This window comes from Misgurnus anguillicaudatus, chromosome 22 (genome assembly GCF_027580225.2).
Source record: "Misgurnus anguillicaudatus chromosome 22, ASM2758022v2, whole genome shotgun sequence".
NCBI lineage: Eukaryota > Metazoa > Chordata > Actinopteri > Cypriniformes > Cobitidae > Misgurnus > Misgurnus anguillicaudatus.
The window spans coordinates 5175910-5194308 of record NC_073358.2 but is presented as its reverse complement, the minus strand read 5'-3'; the positions used below and the strand labels follow the sequence as shown (position 1 = coordinate 5194308).

The 18399-nt window shown below is 37.5% G+C and overlaps 1 protein-coding gene across 1 annotated transcript; it reads left to right on the top strand.

Annotated features, from left to right (window-relative positions):
- Nucleotides 1-1602: 1602 nt before the first annotated feature.
- Nucleotides 1603-18387, top strand: lig3 (ligase III, DNA, ATP-dependent). The gene is made up of 21 exons (XM_073860757.1): nt 1603-1749; nt 2165-2758; nt 2833-2965; nt 3063-3271; nt 3380-3531; nt 5403-5569; nt 5691-5768; nt 5851-6020; nt 6142-6296; nt 6380-6511; nt 7537-7616; nt 7726-7813; nt 9941-10018; nt 12145-12268; nt 12370-12512; nt 12600-12674; nt 14440-14586; nt 14695-14845; nt 17092-17189; nt 17305-17385; nt 17479-18387. Exons 2-21 carry the CDS (start codon nt 2212-2214, stop codon nt 17710-17712), a joined length of 3042 nt encoding a protein of 1013 aa, XP_073716858.1. The 5' UTR covers nt 1603-1749; nt 2165-2211; the 3' UTR covers nt 17713-18387.
- Nucleotides 18388-18399: the final 12 nt, after the last annotated feature.

Here is an 18399-nt window from a genome sequence, read left to right as displayed (position 1 = left end):
TTCGGGTTCGATTTGGTGTTTGCGTTAGGATGTCACTTCAAGTATTGGTTATATTTTCTAAATTTTAAACCATTGTCGCCTGCCGTTTAGGGTTAGAGTTGGGTTTGGGTAAGGACGTCATTTTATCTAGATCTAACCCTTAACCGAAGCGACAATGGTAGAAAATAGGAAAAACTGTTAAGTAACCAATACGTGACAATGACACGTAAACAGAAATTCGTGATACGATCACGAAAAAACTTGGAAATTTGTGACAGTATCACGAGAAAGAATAAAAAATTACGTGCCTATAGGTACGTAATTTCGTGAGACTGGGCTGTCCATAGTATTCTTTTTTCCTATTATGGAAGTGAATGGGGTCCACGAACGGTTTGGTTACAAACATTTCTCAAAATATCTTCCTTCGTGTTTATCATAACAAAGAAATGTATGCGATTTTGTAACAACATGAGAGTGAGTAAAAGCAGAATTTTCATTTTTGGGTATCCCTTTAACATATTTTCTAATGTTTGTGCTGTTCATATACTAATAAACTAAATTGAGGTTTTGCTGGAACGGTGTTTTATATGCTAAAATAAAAATAAATGATATAATAAAATAAACTTAAAATTGTCTTGTAGGTCACATAAAGTAATGCTTCCAAACATTTATTAACATTATAGGTGCCACAACATCTATTGATTATTTTCTATTTTGGAAGTCTCACGTGTGTCTTTTTTAATCATTTTTTAAGTATTACATTTGCAAAGTAAAACGCATTTTTTATAACATCTAATGTTAAACTCAGTCTAAAAATTGTAGTGAGACTGAGATGGAAATATACTGCCATCTTTTGGTCGGATTAAGAAATGCGGTGGCTGGTTTGTTATCATGCTATTATTACTTCTCTACACACTTTTAATTCTCTCAATAGATCGTGTTTTTAAACTGAACTGAAAATCGTATTATTTAAAGTAAACAATATTTCATTATTTCTAACCAACAGAAATGAGTGAAGTCTGCCCTGTAAAACAGATAATTCTAAATTTTATAAATATGTTTTGTGGAAAGGAAAATAAGAACATTGTCCATTTATTTTATGATTGTATTTATTCGAAATTATTTTGGTGTGATTTGGCTTTTTTGTTAAAAAAAATAGTACTAACATTAATAAACAATTTAAAGCAAATGATATTTTATTTTTTTATGATGGTTCTGTTGATTCAAAAATTTGATATATTTTGAATTTGTTAATTATATATGGAAAATTCTTTATCCATAAATGTAGATGGGCTGTGAAAAAAACTAATTTTACTCATTTTAAAATAGAACTAAAACACTACTTTTATAAGAAATAACCATAGATATGTAAATAACAAAGAAAAAAAGTCTTTTAAGTTTTTGAAAAACCTTTAATCTGTCATGTGACTAAATTTGTAATACTCTGTACCTCAATTCGAATGTCTTTTTTAATTTCTGTATTTGTCTATCATTATATTTGATATATTTATTTGATACTCTGTTCACTCTTTCTTTTACTGTCTATGTGTTCACTGTTCAGAATATTGGATTAATAAAAAAAATAAAAGAAATGAGTGAAGTCTGTATTGCGCTTGCGCGCCACACCGGAAACGCTTCTAAACAAAGGGGAAGCTTTTGCGCTATTTAAAGGGAACTGTACACAGACGTGTGTTTTGTTGTTAAGGTCTTCTTAAAATGAAAATCTTTTGGCAAGAACCTAGGAATCAAAGGAAATGCAATAAAACTAAGGTAAAATAAATGTATGTGCAGACCTCTGTGCAATAAGTTTTCAGTTGTTGTATAACTCAGTTGAGATTAGCATGTAAGCTAATTCCACGTTGATAAAACAAAGCGACACGTAAACACAAGCCCCAGGAAAATAAATGTAACCTTCTATTCTGTCAGCACCAGCTTGCCTTTTCGGTACATATTGTGTGTATTTTATTCTTTATTTTTGTAAAAAAATATTTTGGCCGTAAAGGGTTATCAATTGTTTCCTATTGTTTATATTGTCTCTTATTGTTAGACTCGTGTATCCAGTTTAACCTGTTCTGCGCCTCAGCCTACATATAAAATCTTTTTTTTTTAACACAAGTTATTTAAATAATAAAGATAATGAAATATATTGTGTTAAATAAACTTATTTGTTCTCTTTGTCTTATAGAAGTCACCCCCGATGTGCAGAATGGAAACCATTTCTTATTAAACTTTATGTACTTCTATTGCTTTAGCAAAGCAATAAGGACATTTTCCAAATCATCTGTGCCAGGTCTCTGTAGGGCAACTTTACTGAGAGCAAAACAAGCTCCACCATATCTCCATTCCTCTAGGATTGTTATATTTAGTTGGGGCTTTGCATCTAGCCCCAGTGCCATCACTTTCTGCGTGCCACAAATCCGCCAGTTAAGTCTCAGCTCCAGTTCTCATTTTCAAGTCTTCTGGTCAAATAATTGTCAAAGTAAGCAAGCAGAGATGGCCGAGCAAAGATTCTGCGTTGAATACGCCAAACGCGGCACAGCAGGCTGCAAGAAATGCAAAGACAAAATTATGAAGGGACTGGTCCGCATTGGCAAGATAGTGCCCAACCCGTTCAGCGAGTCAGCGGGGGAAATGAAGGAGTGGTACCATGTAAAATGCATCTTTGAGAAGCTCGAGAGAGCTCGTGCAACTACAAAGAAAATAGAAGACATCACAGAGCTGGAAGGATGGGAGGAGCTTCAGGATGAGGATAAAGAGCTGATCAATAAACACGTTTCAGGTATTTAGGTTGTGCATTGTTTTGGCTTTGTGTGCAGGCCAAGCATGTGTCTGACGGTTTCTTTTCTCCATCAGAATTGGCGGCCAAAACCAACGCAAGTCCGAAGAAGAAAGTCCAAGCCAAGTTAAGCACCAGTGGGCAGCTGGCAGGACCTAAAGCTGACCCAACTGTCAATGCCCCTCGCAAGTTTTCTGGCTTTACGGCTACAACGTTCAGGCAATCTTATTGTAAAAATGTATTGTATTGGTGTCTTCTATTGCTAAAACTAAGTACGAGGTATATGTTATCTGTCTTCATAAGCTACCAAGGCTGGTTCCTCATCCTCCAGTCCTGGACCATCTCCAGCGAAACCCTCTCAGGGTAGTGCTTTATCAGCTAAGCTATGTGACCTCAATCATAAAGACTCCTTATTGCGAGAGTTTCGTAAACTGTGTGCCTTGGTGGCAGATAAGTCCGGCTACAATGCAAAGACTGAGATTATCAGGGACTTCTTGACGAAAGGCTCTGGTGGAGGTGAGCGTTTGTATTTGGTGTCAGATCACACGTTTCTGTCATTGATGGAGATAAATGTAAGTAGGTTTAAATGTAATGTTTTGTGGATTTTTTTTCTTCTGTTAACAGATAAGTTTAGAGGAGACCTGTATCTGACAGTGAAGCTTCTTCTCCCAGGAGTTATTAAGAATGTCTACAACCTGAATGACAAGCAAATTGTCAAGCTTTTCAGCCGCATATTGAATTGCAGTCAGGATGAAATGGTGCAAGATCTGGAACAGGTTTGCTATATTTATTATACTACTGATCCGTTGAATGCTTGAATCTGATTGGCTGATGAACGTTCTGAGGTGTGCAATTCTTTTCTGGGAAACGCACAGCGAACGTAGTTCCAGGCAGCTTTCTTGACCGCATTACAGTATCATATAACTTTGCATAGTTAACTGTAGTAACGGACTAACAAAAACAACATGACAGACGATTTTCCGAGGGAATAACAGCGTTGTTTAGAGACGCACAGAGATAACTTGGACTCGTTTACACAATCTCTCGCTCACCCTCTCTCTCGCTCGCTCGCTCGCTCGCCCTCCCTCTCTCTCTCTCTCTCTCTCTCTCTCTCTCTCTCTCTTTCTCTCTCCGCCGCTCTCACTCTCTTTCTAATAACTTCATTAATGACGTTTTGGAACAAGCAAAAGAGTTGTTGGATGAGACGCAGAAGAAATTGTCCTACTCATAATAGCAATTTAAGTACAAAAACCGGTCGAATCAATTTAAATATATAATTTGATCGATGTCTTGAGGTGTGGTAACCGTAGTATAAGTAAGGAATAATTGAGGACGGGCCGTTGAATTATTAAAAAATAATGCACATCGTGGCCGCTTCACCACCTCGGGTGTGCATTATTTTTCGAATAATTCACCGGCCCGTCGTCAATTATTCCTTCCTTAAACTTTATTAGGATTTTCATTTACTTATAACATTTTAACATGCATAAACTAACACGATTTAATGTGTTATGAACCAACTTAAAGGGATCACTTTTTCACATAAATCAAAAACCACCTCAAGCACACATAAAAACTTTTTTGCAAATTAAGGGATTTTTATTTGAAAATTGCCATTTCCATCCCCCGTTTCTTATGCAATACTTCACAATGCACATAAAATTAGTGCGATAGAAACCCAGTGATTGTGTGGGAAGATTTGCATAACACCGCCCAAATGTATACGCAAAGAAAGAAAGCATGACTTTTATTCTTGCTGCAGTATTATTGCCGCCATGTTGTGGAGACGCTGTGCTTTGTGAGCTGATCTTACAAATATGTTAAGGGATGTAACATTTCCTCACACGCTTGAAGTATTCAGCCAATAACAACGCACTGGATAGCTGGCCAATGAGAGAACATCATGCCTTTCATAACGATGAACTTTGTAAAAATTGCTGCATTTCAGAAAGGCGGGGCATAGACAAGCAACATTAATGTACACTAAAAAAATTATTCATTTAATTTACTCAATTTTTTAAGGTAAGTGGTTGCAATCAATTTATTTAAGCTACATTTAAAAAAATTAATAAATAAAAAAATCAGTTTAAATGTAGCTTAAATAAATTGATTGCAACGACTTACCTTAAAAAATGTTAAATAATGTGTTTTTTAAACCATGTAAACACATTGGATTACACCAGGGGTCTCCAACCTTTTTGTGAGCAAGGGCTACCACAATGGATAAAACAATCTGGAGGGCTACTTTTTTCCATATAGTTTACTCAAAACTTTTTTGTCATTGTTTAAAATGTAAACAAGAAACTAAGCTTATATAAAAAATATTTAATAAAGTAATATTAAAATTGAGGCTATTTATGCAATGTGCTTTGGCGGGCAACTCACAGACTCCGTGCGGGCAACCTGGTGCCCGTGGTCACCATGTTGGAGACCACTGCATTACACTAAATACACAACATGTTCTTTTAAGCAATGTCATGACCCCTTTATTAGTTTAACAAAGAACAGTAGCAGAATTTTAAATAGATGTTAATCTGTACTTATACCTAATTGGAGATGCATTTGAACTTGGGTGTATTGTAAAATGTCACCAATCACTACTTTCTAATCTTTTAAAACTCAAATTGCTTTGTCTGTTTTCACACAGGGAGATGTTTCAGAGACGGTGCGTATGTTTTTCGAGAACAGCAAATCTTTCCCTCCAGCGACCAAAAGCCTTCTGACCATCCAGGACGTCGATGCCTCACTTAATCGTTTGGCTCAACTCACCAAGGAGGATGAGCAGCAGGCTGAACTACAGGATATTGCCAAAAAGTCAGTCAAAATCGGTTATTCTCATTAAACCCCACTGCATAAAGTAGAGTTTATGTATGTACCATGTTTTTTATTTGTTGGACTTTTGAGAAGACCTCTAATCTTTCCGTATTTATTAAAGATGCACAGGGAACGACCTAAAGTGTTACATCCGTCTGGTCAAACATGATCTGAAAATAAACTCTGGGGCCAAGCATGTGTAAGTGGCTGGCAAACAAATTATTTTATACTGAAATACATCATGTTTGTTTGTTTTCACTCGATGTATGCTTTCTTCTCAGTCTGGATGCTGTCGACCCTAACGCCTACGATGCCTTCAAAGCTTCTCGTAACCTTGGTGACGTAATTGACAGGGTACTTAAGAACCAGCAGGATGCGTCCAACGGGACAGGGCCCAGAAAACTCTTAAGTGTGGAGGCTTCTCTGATGACACCTGTACAACCAATGCTGGTTTGGATCCCTAGACAACTCATTCAAACCTTTTAATTGTACTCTATATTAGGAATGACCACCCTGGCATCTCGATGTTCATTTTATTCATGGCTAATTTGAATCTTTTTGTTTCTTGCTGGCAGAGGCGTGCAAGTCCATCGAGTATGCCATGAAGAAGTGTCCTAATGGAATGTACTCTGAAATCAAGTATGATGGCGAGCGCGTGCAGGTCCATAAGAGCGGAGATCACTTCAGTTACTTCAGTCGTAGTCTTAAACCAGTCCTCCCACATAAGGTCAGAACCTCCATCTGCCTTGGCATCTTTTTATGCTAGTCAAGATGTTTTTTGAAAACTTCAAACTCGGTTTTCTCTCACAGGTTGCTCATTTTAAAGACTTCATACCACAAGCGTTTCCTGGTGGTCATAGCATGATTCTTGATGCTGAAGTTCTGCTTATCGACACAAGGACTAGTAAACCTTTGCCTTTTGGGACTCTTGGGGTACACAAGGTAAGCTGTAGAGCATAGGTCTTCAACCTTTTTTTAGACCAAGGCCCCCTTTCAGTGCATGTATCAAATAGAGACTTGAATTATATTCTTTGTTACAATGTTGCGTTTATAATTTTGTGCAGTGTATAAAAAAATATAATTTTATATATTTGTAACCACTTTAATTTCCGCCCCCATTTTCCATTAGCTGAACTCAAGATCCAAGATTTTTTCTATGTACACAAAAGACATATTACTCTCAAATATTGTTTACAAAGCTGTCTAAATATCAAGATAAATAAAAACAAGTAGCCAATGTGACATCAGTGGGTCAGTTAGAATGTGTTGAAGCATCGAAAATACATTTTGGTCCAAAAATAACAAAAAATACGACTTTATTTAGCATTGTCTTCTCTTCCGCGTCTGTTGTGAAGCGTATGCTGGAGACTTAAGTCACGTGACTGCAGTGACGCGGCTGACTTGTTATCCTCAAGACATGTTTGCGAAGTTTGTTTTTCGAACTTACAGCGTGCGTCTCCCTCAGACTGTAAAAGAAGCCCGGGCGCACAAAAAACACAGCTAGGGCGCACCGCTAGGGTGCTCCTTTAAATATGCCAATTTAAAGGAGCATTTCACCTGTAGAGACATTAATCTTTATTGAAAGTGCGTCATATTTGTAGTCGAAATGTAAAATGCATGTCGAATTTGGTGCCTATTTGACCGAGAAAAGGGGTATTTGTAGTCTCACCCCTCAACAAAGATATTGGACTTCCTGCTTACAATGATGCAAAATGATGATTTTTACATCATTGAAAGAAGGAGGTGCAACACTGAAATCTGTATTTCTCCTGTCTCAGTGGCAACTGAGGAAATGATGCATGACCATTCAAAAACATGACTGGGGTTCTAACTATACAAAGATTAATGCAAATGAGTGAAGTGTCCCTTGAAAAGAAAATTACATGTTAGAGGGTTTTGCATCTGAACTTTTCATCTTTCAACTTTTCATCCCTTATTGCTTAATGCTTAGTTTTTGTGTTTTTCAGAAAGCAGCCTTCCAGGATGCTCAAGTGGGTCTGTTTGTGTTTGACTGCATTTATTTTAATGGCGTCAGTCTCATGGACAAGTGAGTCATTCTCAAACAGGCATTTCCCTGAAATTACATCGAAATGCTAATGCAGATTTTAAAAATCGATGAATGGTTTGGTTTACAAGATTTTTTAATGTTTTTTTAGGCCTCTCTGTGAGAGGAGAAAGTTACTCCATGACAATATGGTGGAAGTTCCAAACAGGATTCTGTTCTCAGAAATGAAGCATGTCACGGTCAGTACTGCTGGGCTATATTTATATCGCTGTGTTTCTTATTACTGTAATTGCATTACTTTTGTATTACTTTTTGCTGTAGTGCAGTAAAATAATGCATTACTAATACATTTTGGTAATATTATACCCATTACAATCTTCAGTAACGTGTGTTACAACAACTTATTTTAAAATGAGGTATTATTTTTAAGAATCGACCAATGGCGCAAGACCAGCTCAGCGCCACAGCAAAAAGCTGTGTGTAAAATAGTATGTCTGTTTCCGATTGCTGTATTATGGCAGCATGTTTAATTTTGTATTTGAACTGCGACTTGGAAGAGGTGCACGTCAAATATAGACTAGGTGTGTATCTTTTGAGAGCCGCTTCTGGGATGTGCTGTGGGGCAACTTTATGAAGCATTGACTAAAGTGGCCGCGATCAGTTTTGGTAGCCACGTCACAACGTTGACACGCCGCATGCCAATGCAGTGTAAAAAAAAAGAATAAGGCTAATATAACTAAGGGCTAGTCTTGAATTAATCTACACCCTGTCCGGGAAACTGCCCCTATATGTAAACACATGTGTGTTTATATTGGACTGAAATGATTGAGCTGTATTCAATGAGGCCTAATCCTTCAATATCACTTTTGATTCTTAATAAGGCATAAATTGTGTCAACCCAGTGGATGCCAGGTTTGTGGTGTGCATCCGAATTAAAATAAAAGAATAGAAATGAAAAGAAGAGGTGGTGTGTCTTGCCATGTTATTAGGCAATATAGGTTGCATTATAGTGGGCTCTAGTTCTATTGTGTTTTGTATGTGTACTTCAATTTACCAGACTTGGATCATTTGTCTATGTTCATGATTGTTATTTACTTTATGCCACAAGTCTTCACTGTGCCCATTACATTAAGTTATTGTATGCTTGAGGAACTACATATAACCCTTCTCGATTTAACATTTTTAGAATGCCTGTGGTTATTTTGATGAAAGTAACTCAAAAGTAATGCAGAAGTAGTGTAAAGCATTACAGTTCAGAGACAGTACTATTGTAACTAATTACTTTCAAATGACGGTAACTTGTAATATATAATGTATTACATTTTGGAAGTAACTTTCCAAAACTCTGACTTCTCCCCATTATGCTCTGTATATTCAATTATTTTGGGTGTGTCCATTAAGTGCAGGTACGTGCAAGAAGGAATTCTCTCTTTACAAGCCCTCCGCGTAAAGTGAAGCCCACAAACCATCACGCGAGGAAAAGCATGCAATGTGGATGTTAATGTAAAACTATGATGATGATAATAATATTAGTAACCATTCGCCAACTATCGTCATGAGTATCGCCATGAAAGCCTGCCATTGGCGATATGTCTAAAGATCGTCGAAACACGATACGGCACAACCCTACTGTCCATGTCCAGAAAGGTAATAAAAACATCATCAAAGTAGCCAATGTGACATCAGTGGGTCAGTTAGAATGTGTTGAAGCATCGAAAATACATTTTGGTCCAAAAATAACAAAAAATACAACTTTATTTAGCATTGTTTTCTCTTCCGCGTCTGTTGTGAAGCGCATGCTGGAGACTAAAGTCACGTGACTGCAGTGACGCGGCTGACTTGTTATCCTCAAGACATGTTTGCGAAGTTTGTTTTTCGAACTTACAGCGTGCGTCTCCCTCAGACTGTAAAAGAAGCCCGGGCGCACAAAAAAAACAAAAAACACAGCTAGGGCGCACCAGATAACACGTCAGCCGTGTCACTGCACTCACGAGACATTAATTACATTATTTTCATTTTTGGGTGAACTATCCCTTTAACCTTTTTAATGCCAATAATTTGAAATTACTGAACCTAGACAAAAAAGCCGGATAAAATATGCCAATTTAAAGGAGCATTTCACCCGTAGAAACATTAATCTTTATTGAAAGTGCATCATATTTGTAGTCGAAATGTAACATACATGTCGAATTTGGTGCCTATTTGACCGAGAAAAGGGGTATTTGTAGTCTTACCCCTGAACAAAGATATTGGAACTCTGACTTCTCCCCATTATGCTCTGTATATTCAAGTGTCCTCTACTAGTGTATGCTTGCTAATGTGTAGCCAGGTCAACTAATTAAGATGATTTTTTTGTGTTTCAACAGCGAGGTAGAGATCTGGCAGAAATGATCACGCGTGTCATCAGAGAGGGACTGGAGGGATTGGTACTGAAAGATGTCAAGGTACAGCATGACTTATTTTGGAATTAAATTAGAATACTGCAGACTGTACAGTATATAATGTAAACTGCCCACTGTTTTCAGTATTAAAGGACAAGTTCGGTGTTTTGCACGTGGGGCCCTGTTTTCGGATTGTTTGTGATGAAGTGGAACGGTTTTGACTGGAATTTCGACATGTGCGGCTGCCCGGAGGGTTTTTGGGTGTTTGTTGTTTCACCTCCCACCTCTGCGGTGGGTGTGTGGGTGCGCTGGAGCAGTCCTTCCTGGAATGCATTAAACATTCGTTTATAAAGACGTGAAACTCACCGAGTGGTCGGGGGTGTTCACTGATGTGCTCGCACAGGGATCGCTGCAAAAGATACTTTCCAACAGGTGTTTTAGCATTCGTTGTAAACTTGTGGACCTATTTTTCCAAATGCCTCACACTCGTATTCTTCCACTGAGAACTTGAATAATAAACACTCCAGCCCAGTTGGTGGCGATAATCCGCCTTTGCCAATTGCAAAAGAATATAAACAAGGTTCCCGGCGCGGAGTAATACCGTACCTCACAGCACATCTAATACAAGTCAATGGAGTTGGACAAAAACTACGATAAAACCTGTTGGAAAGCATCTTTTTCAGCTATTTTTGTGTGAGCATATCAGTGAACACCCCTGACCACTCGGTGAGTTTCACGTCTTTGTAAATGAAAGTTAAATGCATTTCAGCAAGGATTGTTCCTGTGCACCTATAGAGCCATTGTAGAGATGGGAGGTGATACAATAAACACCCGAAAATTCTCGGGCCAGCACCATACGTCCAAATTTCAGTCAAAACCGTTCCACCTCATCACAAACAATCTGAAAACAGGGCTTTAAGTGTAAAATACCGAACTTGTCCTTTAAAAATTGTATACAATATACAACAGTAAAGGTTTCATCTATATTGTTATGTGCAATGTGACTACAAGAGACATCCAGTCCATGCCCTTGGATTACAAAGCAAAAATACGGCAAGTTTGCCAAAAATGCCTTTAGTTAGTCCGATTACCCAGGTGAAAAAGAAGTACACTTCCATAATAATGTACGTAAAGTGCTCTATTTTTGTGCACTATTTTTGTACTTACTATACTAAAAATTCTTCTTTAGTACTTCTTAAGATGTTCTTAAAGGGGACATTTCACAAGACTTTTTTAAGATGTCAAATAAATCTTTTTCATGTCCCAAGAGTATTTATGTATAGTTCCAGTTTATAATAACATATAGATAATTTATTATAGTATGTTAAAGTCGCCACTTTTTTGGTGTGAGCAAAAACGTGCCATTTTTGGGTGTGTCCTTTTAAAATTAAAAAATAAGCTGATATCTGCACTAAATGGCAATGATGTGGTTGGATAGTGCAGATTATGGGGTGGTATCCCCTTCTGACATCACAAGGGGAGCCAAAATTTAATGAGCTAATTTTTCACATGCTTGCTGAAAACGGTTTACCAAAACTAAGTTACTGGGTTGATCTTTTCACGTTTTCTAGGTTGATAGAAGTACTGCGGACCCAATTATAGCACTTAAACATGGAAAAAGTCAGATATTCATATTATGTCCCCTTTAAAGATTGTCCAAGTGAACTTTTCTGTGCTATTTTGAGAGAGCATGAATATGAACTAAATGTGCTAAAATGTATTTAAAAATGTATTTAGGTACCACTTGTATTAAACTTGATCCTATCCTTGTATGATAGTTGGGTTCATGTTTAATACAAGTGTTAACTATTTTTTTACAGAGATACAATACAGAGATAGTATGTTAAAATTTTAGTTCTTATTCATGGTGTCTTAAAATAGCACAAATAAGTACACTAAGATAATCTTAATATACAAAAAAACTTCTTTAGTACCTTTTAAGTACAAAAATAGTGTGTGAAAATGGAGCACTTTAAGTACATTATGGAAGTGTACTACTTTTTCACCTGGGTAAAATGCGGTAAGGTTTTGCAAAAAAAAAAAGGAATCAATTTTGTTGTATACCAATGAAATAACTAAAGTGACACTTGTGAAAATAATACATTTCAATTACTGACTAATAACCATTTCCATTGCATAAAAATCCTTTATTTTGGATCAAAAAGCAGCTTTGTGTTTTGTTGTTTCAGGGCCAATATGAGCCAGGGAAGCGTCACTGGTTAAAAGTGAAGAAAGATTATCTTAACGAAGGAGCAATGGCAGACACTGCTGATCTTGTGGTGCTTGGAGCTTTCTATGGCAAAGGCTCAAATGGTCCGTATCAACACTGCTATAGTTTTCATTTCAATCCACACAATAATTGGTTCAGAGCTTGTAGTTTTAACAAGTTTGAAATGTTTTCATGCGCCACACAGGTGGAATTATGTCCAGTTTTCTTATGGGCTGCTATGACCCCGAATCCAAGAAGTGGTGCACTGTGACCAAGTGTTCTGGAGGCTATGACGATGCGACCTTAGCCAGACTGCAGAAGGAGTTAGATGTTATCAAAATCGGCAAAGTAAATCTCATTGCTAATGATCAGGAGTCTTTCCCTGATTTATGAAATTTGCATGTGGTAAGGCTCTTCTTTATCTCGCTATCTTAGGATCCAAGCAAGATACCAGGGTGGTTGAAGATCGTCAAAAACTATTATCCGGACTTCATTATCCGAGATCCACAAGTAAGCCAAAGCTCTTTACAATATGACAAAGGGATGCATAAAATTTATGTGCTTAAAATGAGGTCAAAGAAATTCTGGTCAATGTTGCAGAATATGTAATGGAACAGCAATGAAGAAATTTAATTGGCTCATTAAAGGTGACATAGAATGATTGAACGGAGTATTTATCCTTGTTCTGTGATGTGACATGTAGACAAAAAATGTTTTGTTTGGGTCTGTAATGCCTTAGAAGCTTCCTAAAAACCTCTCTCAGATAGCTCTATTAGGGTGGGGGATTTTAAACAAGTGGTTTTGCACCTATTTGGCTCCCCCTACTGGCTTAACTTGCAATCTCATTACTGATTGGCTTACTTTGCTGCCACTCAAAAAATGTAGCCAATTATTTTAAAGTGGAGGGGCAGTTAGATGCCTGTGATGTCATAAGCATCAGTTTTTCAGATTGGGCTGTTTTCTGGCTAACATTTCTAAAAGAGGAATTTCTATGAAACATGTTTAGCACTTTTTGTATGTTTGTGAATGTGGGTAGACTACCATTATTCAACAAAGACAAGGTAAAATGGTTTTTCATTCTCTGTCCCCTTTAACTCTTTAGCTTTGGATAAATATAAGAAATGGACCGTACAGTACCTAAAAGGATAGTTCACCCAAAAAGGAACATTTTTAGTGATGCACTGATGTATCGGCCGCCGATATTTATCGGCCGATTTTTGATGAATTTGAAACCATCGGCAATAGCATGAGAAAGCCAGATACCGATTGTTTATTAATTAACTGCATAAAGAAATCCATTATATGTAAAAAAAATTAGTTAATGTGGTTAATAAAATAAATGCTGAATAGCAAAAACCACCTTTGAAGGTTCTCATACTGTCTTATTATATTTGTTTTAGCTTAATTTAGGGATGCACCGATAGGATTTTTTTGGGCCGATACCGATTTAAACAGACAACTTCTGGCCGATACCGATATTAAACACTTGTATACAATACTATACAGTTGGTCTATTAGCTAGTTTATTTCTGCATCAAATTATTTTTACTGAACATGGATTTGAACTGACCAACATAATAAGAGAGGCACAAATTAAGCTAAAACAAATATAATAAGACATAATGACAAACTTTAAAAGTGTTTTTTGCTATTCAGCATTTATTTTATTAACAACATTAACTCATTTTTTACATATAATGGATTTCTTTATGCAGTTAATTAATAAACAATCGGTATCGGCCTTTCTCGTGCTATTGCCGATATGCCGATGGTTTCAAATTCATCAAAAATCGGCCGATAAATATCGGCGGCCGATACATCGGTGCATCACTACCTTAATTTGTGCCTCTCTTATTATGTTGGTCAGTTGAATGTTAATTAGATCAAATCCATGTTCAGCAAAAATAATTTGATGCAGAAATAAACTAGCTAATAGACCAACTGTATAGTATTGTATACAAGTGTTTAATATCGGCATCGGTAACAGCAAGAAGTTGTCTGTTTAAATCGGTATCGGCCCAAAAAATCCTATCGGTGCATCCCTAAAAAAATTTTTAACCTTACTGTTGTTACAAACCTTTATAAAAAAATAGTTATCTGAACACAAATGAAGATATTTTGAGCAATGTTTCTAACCAAACTGCTTTTGAGCATCATTAAGGACAAAGTATAGTAAATTCTTTTGTGTATACACGGGGGTCTGTGCACAGTTCATGTGACGAAATTTTCGTAATTTGTGCAGTAAATAATAACAATATATTGTGTTTGCTTCCAGAAAGCACCAGTATGGGAAATTACAGGAGCGGAGTTTTCGAAATCGGAAATGCACACAGCGGACGGCATATCCATCCGTTTCCCACGCTGCACTCGGATGCGAGATGACAAAGATTGGAAAACCGCCACCAACCTTCAGCAGCTCAAGGTACTTTTGATTGAGAAACTTTTTGCATCTTTTCAAAAGTTTGCATCCCCCTTTTTAATTGATGCTTACTTTCAGGGTTCTTATGAGTTTTTCTTTATTTGTTTGCAGGAACTGTATCGTATCTCGAAGGAGAACTGTGATTTTGAGGTGACGGCTGGTCCATCTGAAACTGGCCAGAATGACAAGAGCTCCTCGGGAGGTGACAGCGGAAGCAGCTCACCCTCAACATCTCATGGAGCTTCCACTGCTAACAAAACCAGTAAGTAATGAGCATTTATCATGAAGAGTAGTGGTCGACCGATATGTGTGTTTTTTATGGCCGATACAGAGACTCCCCTAGAGTTAAAAATTTGATTCTTACAGTTTTGGAATCCATTCAGCCGATCTCCGGGTCTGGCGCTAGCACTTTTAGTATAGCTTAGCATAATCCATTGAATCTGGTTAGACCATTAGCATTGCGCCAAAACAAATACCAAAGAGTATCGATATTTTTCCTATTTAAAACTTGACTCTTCTGTAGTTACATCACGTACTAAGACCGACGGAAAATAAAACGTTGTGATTTTCTAGGCAGATATGGCTATGAACTATACTCTCATTCTGGCGTAATAATCAAGGACTTTACTGCTGTAACATGGCTGCAGGAGATAGATGCCTATCAAAGAATCAAATGTTTAACTGTAGGGGAGCTGGAAATGAGTATATTTTCAAAAAAAACTGGAGTGTCCCTTTAAGAAAGCTGTATGGCCGATATGAGGCAGATATAACACAAATGTTATTACAGTAAATAAGAGACAAACACAAAATCTGTGAAGTAAAAATACATTTGTTATGCATGACATTTATAAATATACCCTAAAGTACTTAAAACATATTTACAAGAACAATATAATTAATGTGGATCTGACATCTCACAGTACCGTTTGAATAAGTGTGTTAAACTAGTGTGGTGTGTGACATTTTACTGTCTGTCAGACTTCGGCTTTAAATTGAGTGTCTTTTTATATTACAAGCAACAAATTTAAATAATAGAGAAATTTCACTTCAAATTGAAAAAATGTATCTGCCAATAATAAAAGTCCAAATATTGGCCGATATACACTCACCTAAAGGATTATTAGGAACACCTGTTCAATTTCTCATTAATGCAATTATCTAATCAATCAATCACATGGCATTTGCTTCAATGCATTTAGGGGTGTGGTCCTGGTCAAGACAATCTCCTGAACTCCAAACTGAATGTCAGAAAGGGAAAGAAAGGTGATTTAAGCAATTTTGAGCGTGGCATGGTTGTTGGTCCCAGACGGGCCGGTCTGAGTATTTCACAATCTGCTCAGTTACTGGGATTTTCACGCACAGACATTTCTAGGGTTTACAAAGAATGGTGTGAAAAGGGAAAAACATCCAGTATGCGGCAGTCCTGTGGGCGAAAATGCCTTGTTGATGCTAGAGGTCAGAGGAGAATGTGCTGACTGATTCAAGCTGATAGAAGAGCAACTTTGACTGAAATAACCACTCGTTACAACCGAGGTATGCAGCAAAGCATTTGTGAAGCCACAACACGCACAACCTTGAGGCGGATAGACTACAACAGCAGAAGACCCCACCGGGTACCACTCATCTCCACTACAAATAGGAAAAAAAGGCTACAATTTCCATGAGCTCACCAAAATTGGACAGTTGAAGATTCAGCATTCAGATGGTATAGTCAGAATTTGGCGTAAACAGAATGAGAACATGGATCCATCATGCCTTGTTACCCCTGTGCAGGCTGGTGGTGGTGGTGTAATTGTGTGGGGAAGGTTTTCTTGGCACACTTTAAGCCCCTTAGTGCCAATTGGGCATCGTTTGAATGCCTCGGCCAACCTGAGCATTTTGATCATGTCCATCCCTTTCTGACCACCATGTACCCATCCTCTGATGGCTCCTTTCAGCAGGATAATGCACCATGTCACAAAGCTCGAATCATTTCAAATTGGTTTCTTGAACATGACAATGAGTTCACTGTACTAAAATGGCCCCCACAGTCACCAGATCTCAACCCAATAGAGCATCTTTGGGATGTGGTGGAACAGGAACTTCATGCCCTGGATGTGCATCCCACAAATCTCCCTCAACTGCAAGATACTATCCTATCAATATGGGCCAACATTTCTAAAGAATGCTTTCAGCACCTTGTTGAATCAATGCCACGTAGAATTAAGGCAGTTCTGAAGGCGAAAGGGGGTCAAACACAGTATTAGTATGGTGTTCCTAATAATCCTTTAGGTGAGTGTATCTGCCTCTGCAATATATTGTCCTATCCCTAATGAAGAGACTAACTTTGCACTGTTGTTATCAGTTATGACATCTGCTTAGATCTTTGAATATCGTGGCCTGATGCTAAGAGTCGTTTTCCAATCAGTTCAGTTCTTATGGCTAGCAGGTATCGACTAAGGTGCCCTTAAGCACCTCTCTGTACATATGAAATGAAATACTCTCATGCTGTACATTTCATCTGTTTAGAAAATGGTCATACTCCCAAAGCCAAGTTAGTGAAATCTGAACCACCCTCGCCTGCAGTTAAAAGAAAACTGCCCACCGAAAAACAAGTTGCAAAGAAGGTTTGTTCTATAATCATTTTACAAACTTACGAGTCTATTTTATTAAAAATTTCAACTTATGTAGCCATGTTTTTGCTCCCTCTCATTGCAACACTGTAATGTTTTTTCTTTACAGATTAAAACCGAACCTGTCCACAGCAATGGACAGAGCAAACTAAACACATCGATTCAAACATCCGACACAAAGAATGAAAAGGTTTGCTTTGACTTTATTGGTTGTTTTGGAGATATACAACAAGTAGGCCAGAATGAAACTCTATTAAAATATTAAAACTGTTTTTCTTTGCAGACTCTACTGGACATTTTCACAGGCGTGAAGCTCTACCTCCCAGAGTCCGTGCAGGACTTTGAGAAACTTCGGCGTTACTTCATAGCGTACGATGGAGATCTGGTGCCAGAGTACGACTCCGGTTCGGCCACACACACGCTGGCACAACCAGAGGAGGACAGTCAGAGCCAGAAGGTCACCTCCAACTGGATCTGGGAATGTATCCGCAAGAGGCGGGTGGTTCCACCCTGCTGATCCGAATTATGGGAATACTCCACTGACACTAGCACCAAGCTCAGGCATTTTTCCTATAGTGACATTGCTTCTTATAGAACAGTAAACATGTTTCACTCTACACACAACTATTGCGGTAATGCTGTTAAGGTTGCTTTGAATGAACTTTCTTTTTAAATGTTTGTCTTAATAACGGCTTTACCATATTTTGGTATCGCACACAGTCTTGTAGAAAACCGTTGACTAGATTTTCAAGTTTGTTTTGGTTTTCACATACTTGTCATACATACTAGTATGTTATGGATTCTCATATTTATGATTTTTAGAGTTTTCAGTGGGTGTCATCAAGCGTGCTTCCGCTTTCTCAAAAAGCACGAGTTTCAAGCAATTTCATTTTTTTTGTCATGATAGTAAACACAGATTTGTCTGTGGTTCACAAGACAATAGTATCAACCATGAAGCATAATTATGAAACTGATAATTGTGCAGAATACAAATAATGTAAGAGCCCTTAAGCATTGGTAATCATTTTTTAATTTCAAGTGTCTCGGATTAAACTACCCTTTAGGTTTGTGCTTAAGTTCAGTCAGTTTTTAAGGATTGTTCCATTGACATCAGTCTGAAACATCAGGTGCCAACATTATGTAACATTTTTAATAAAACATTTGACCATTAAAGGACGTGAAAATACAGAAGAATCAGTTTGTT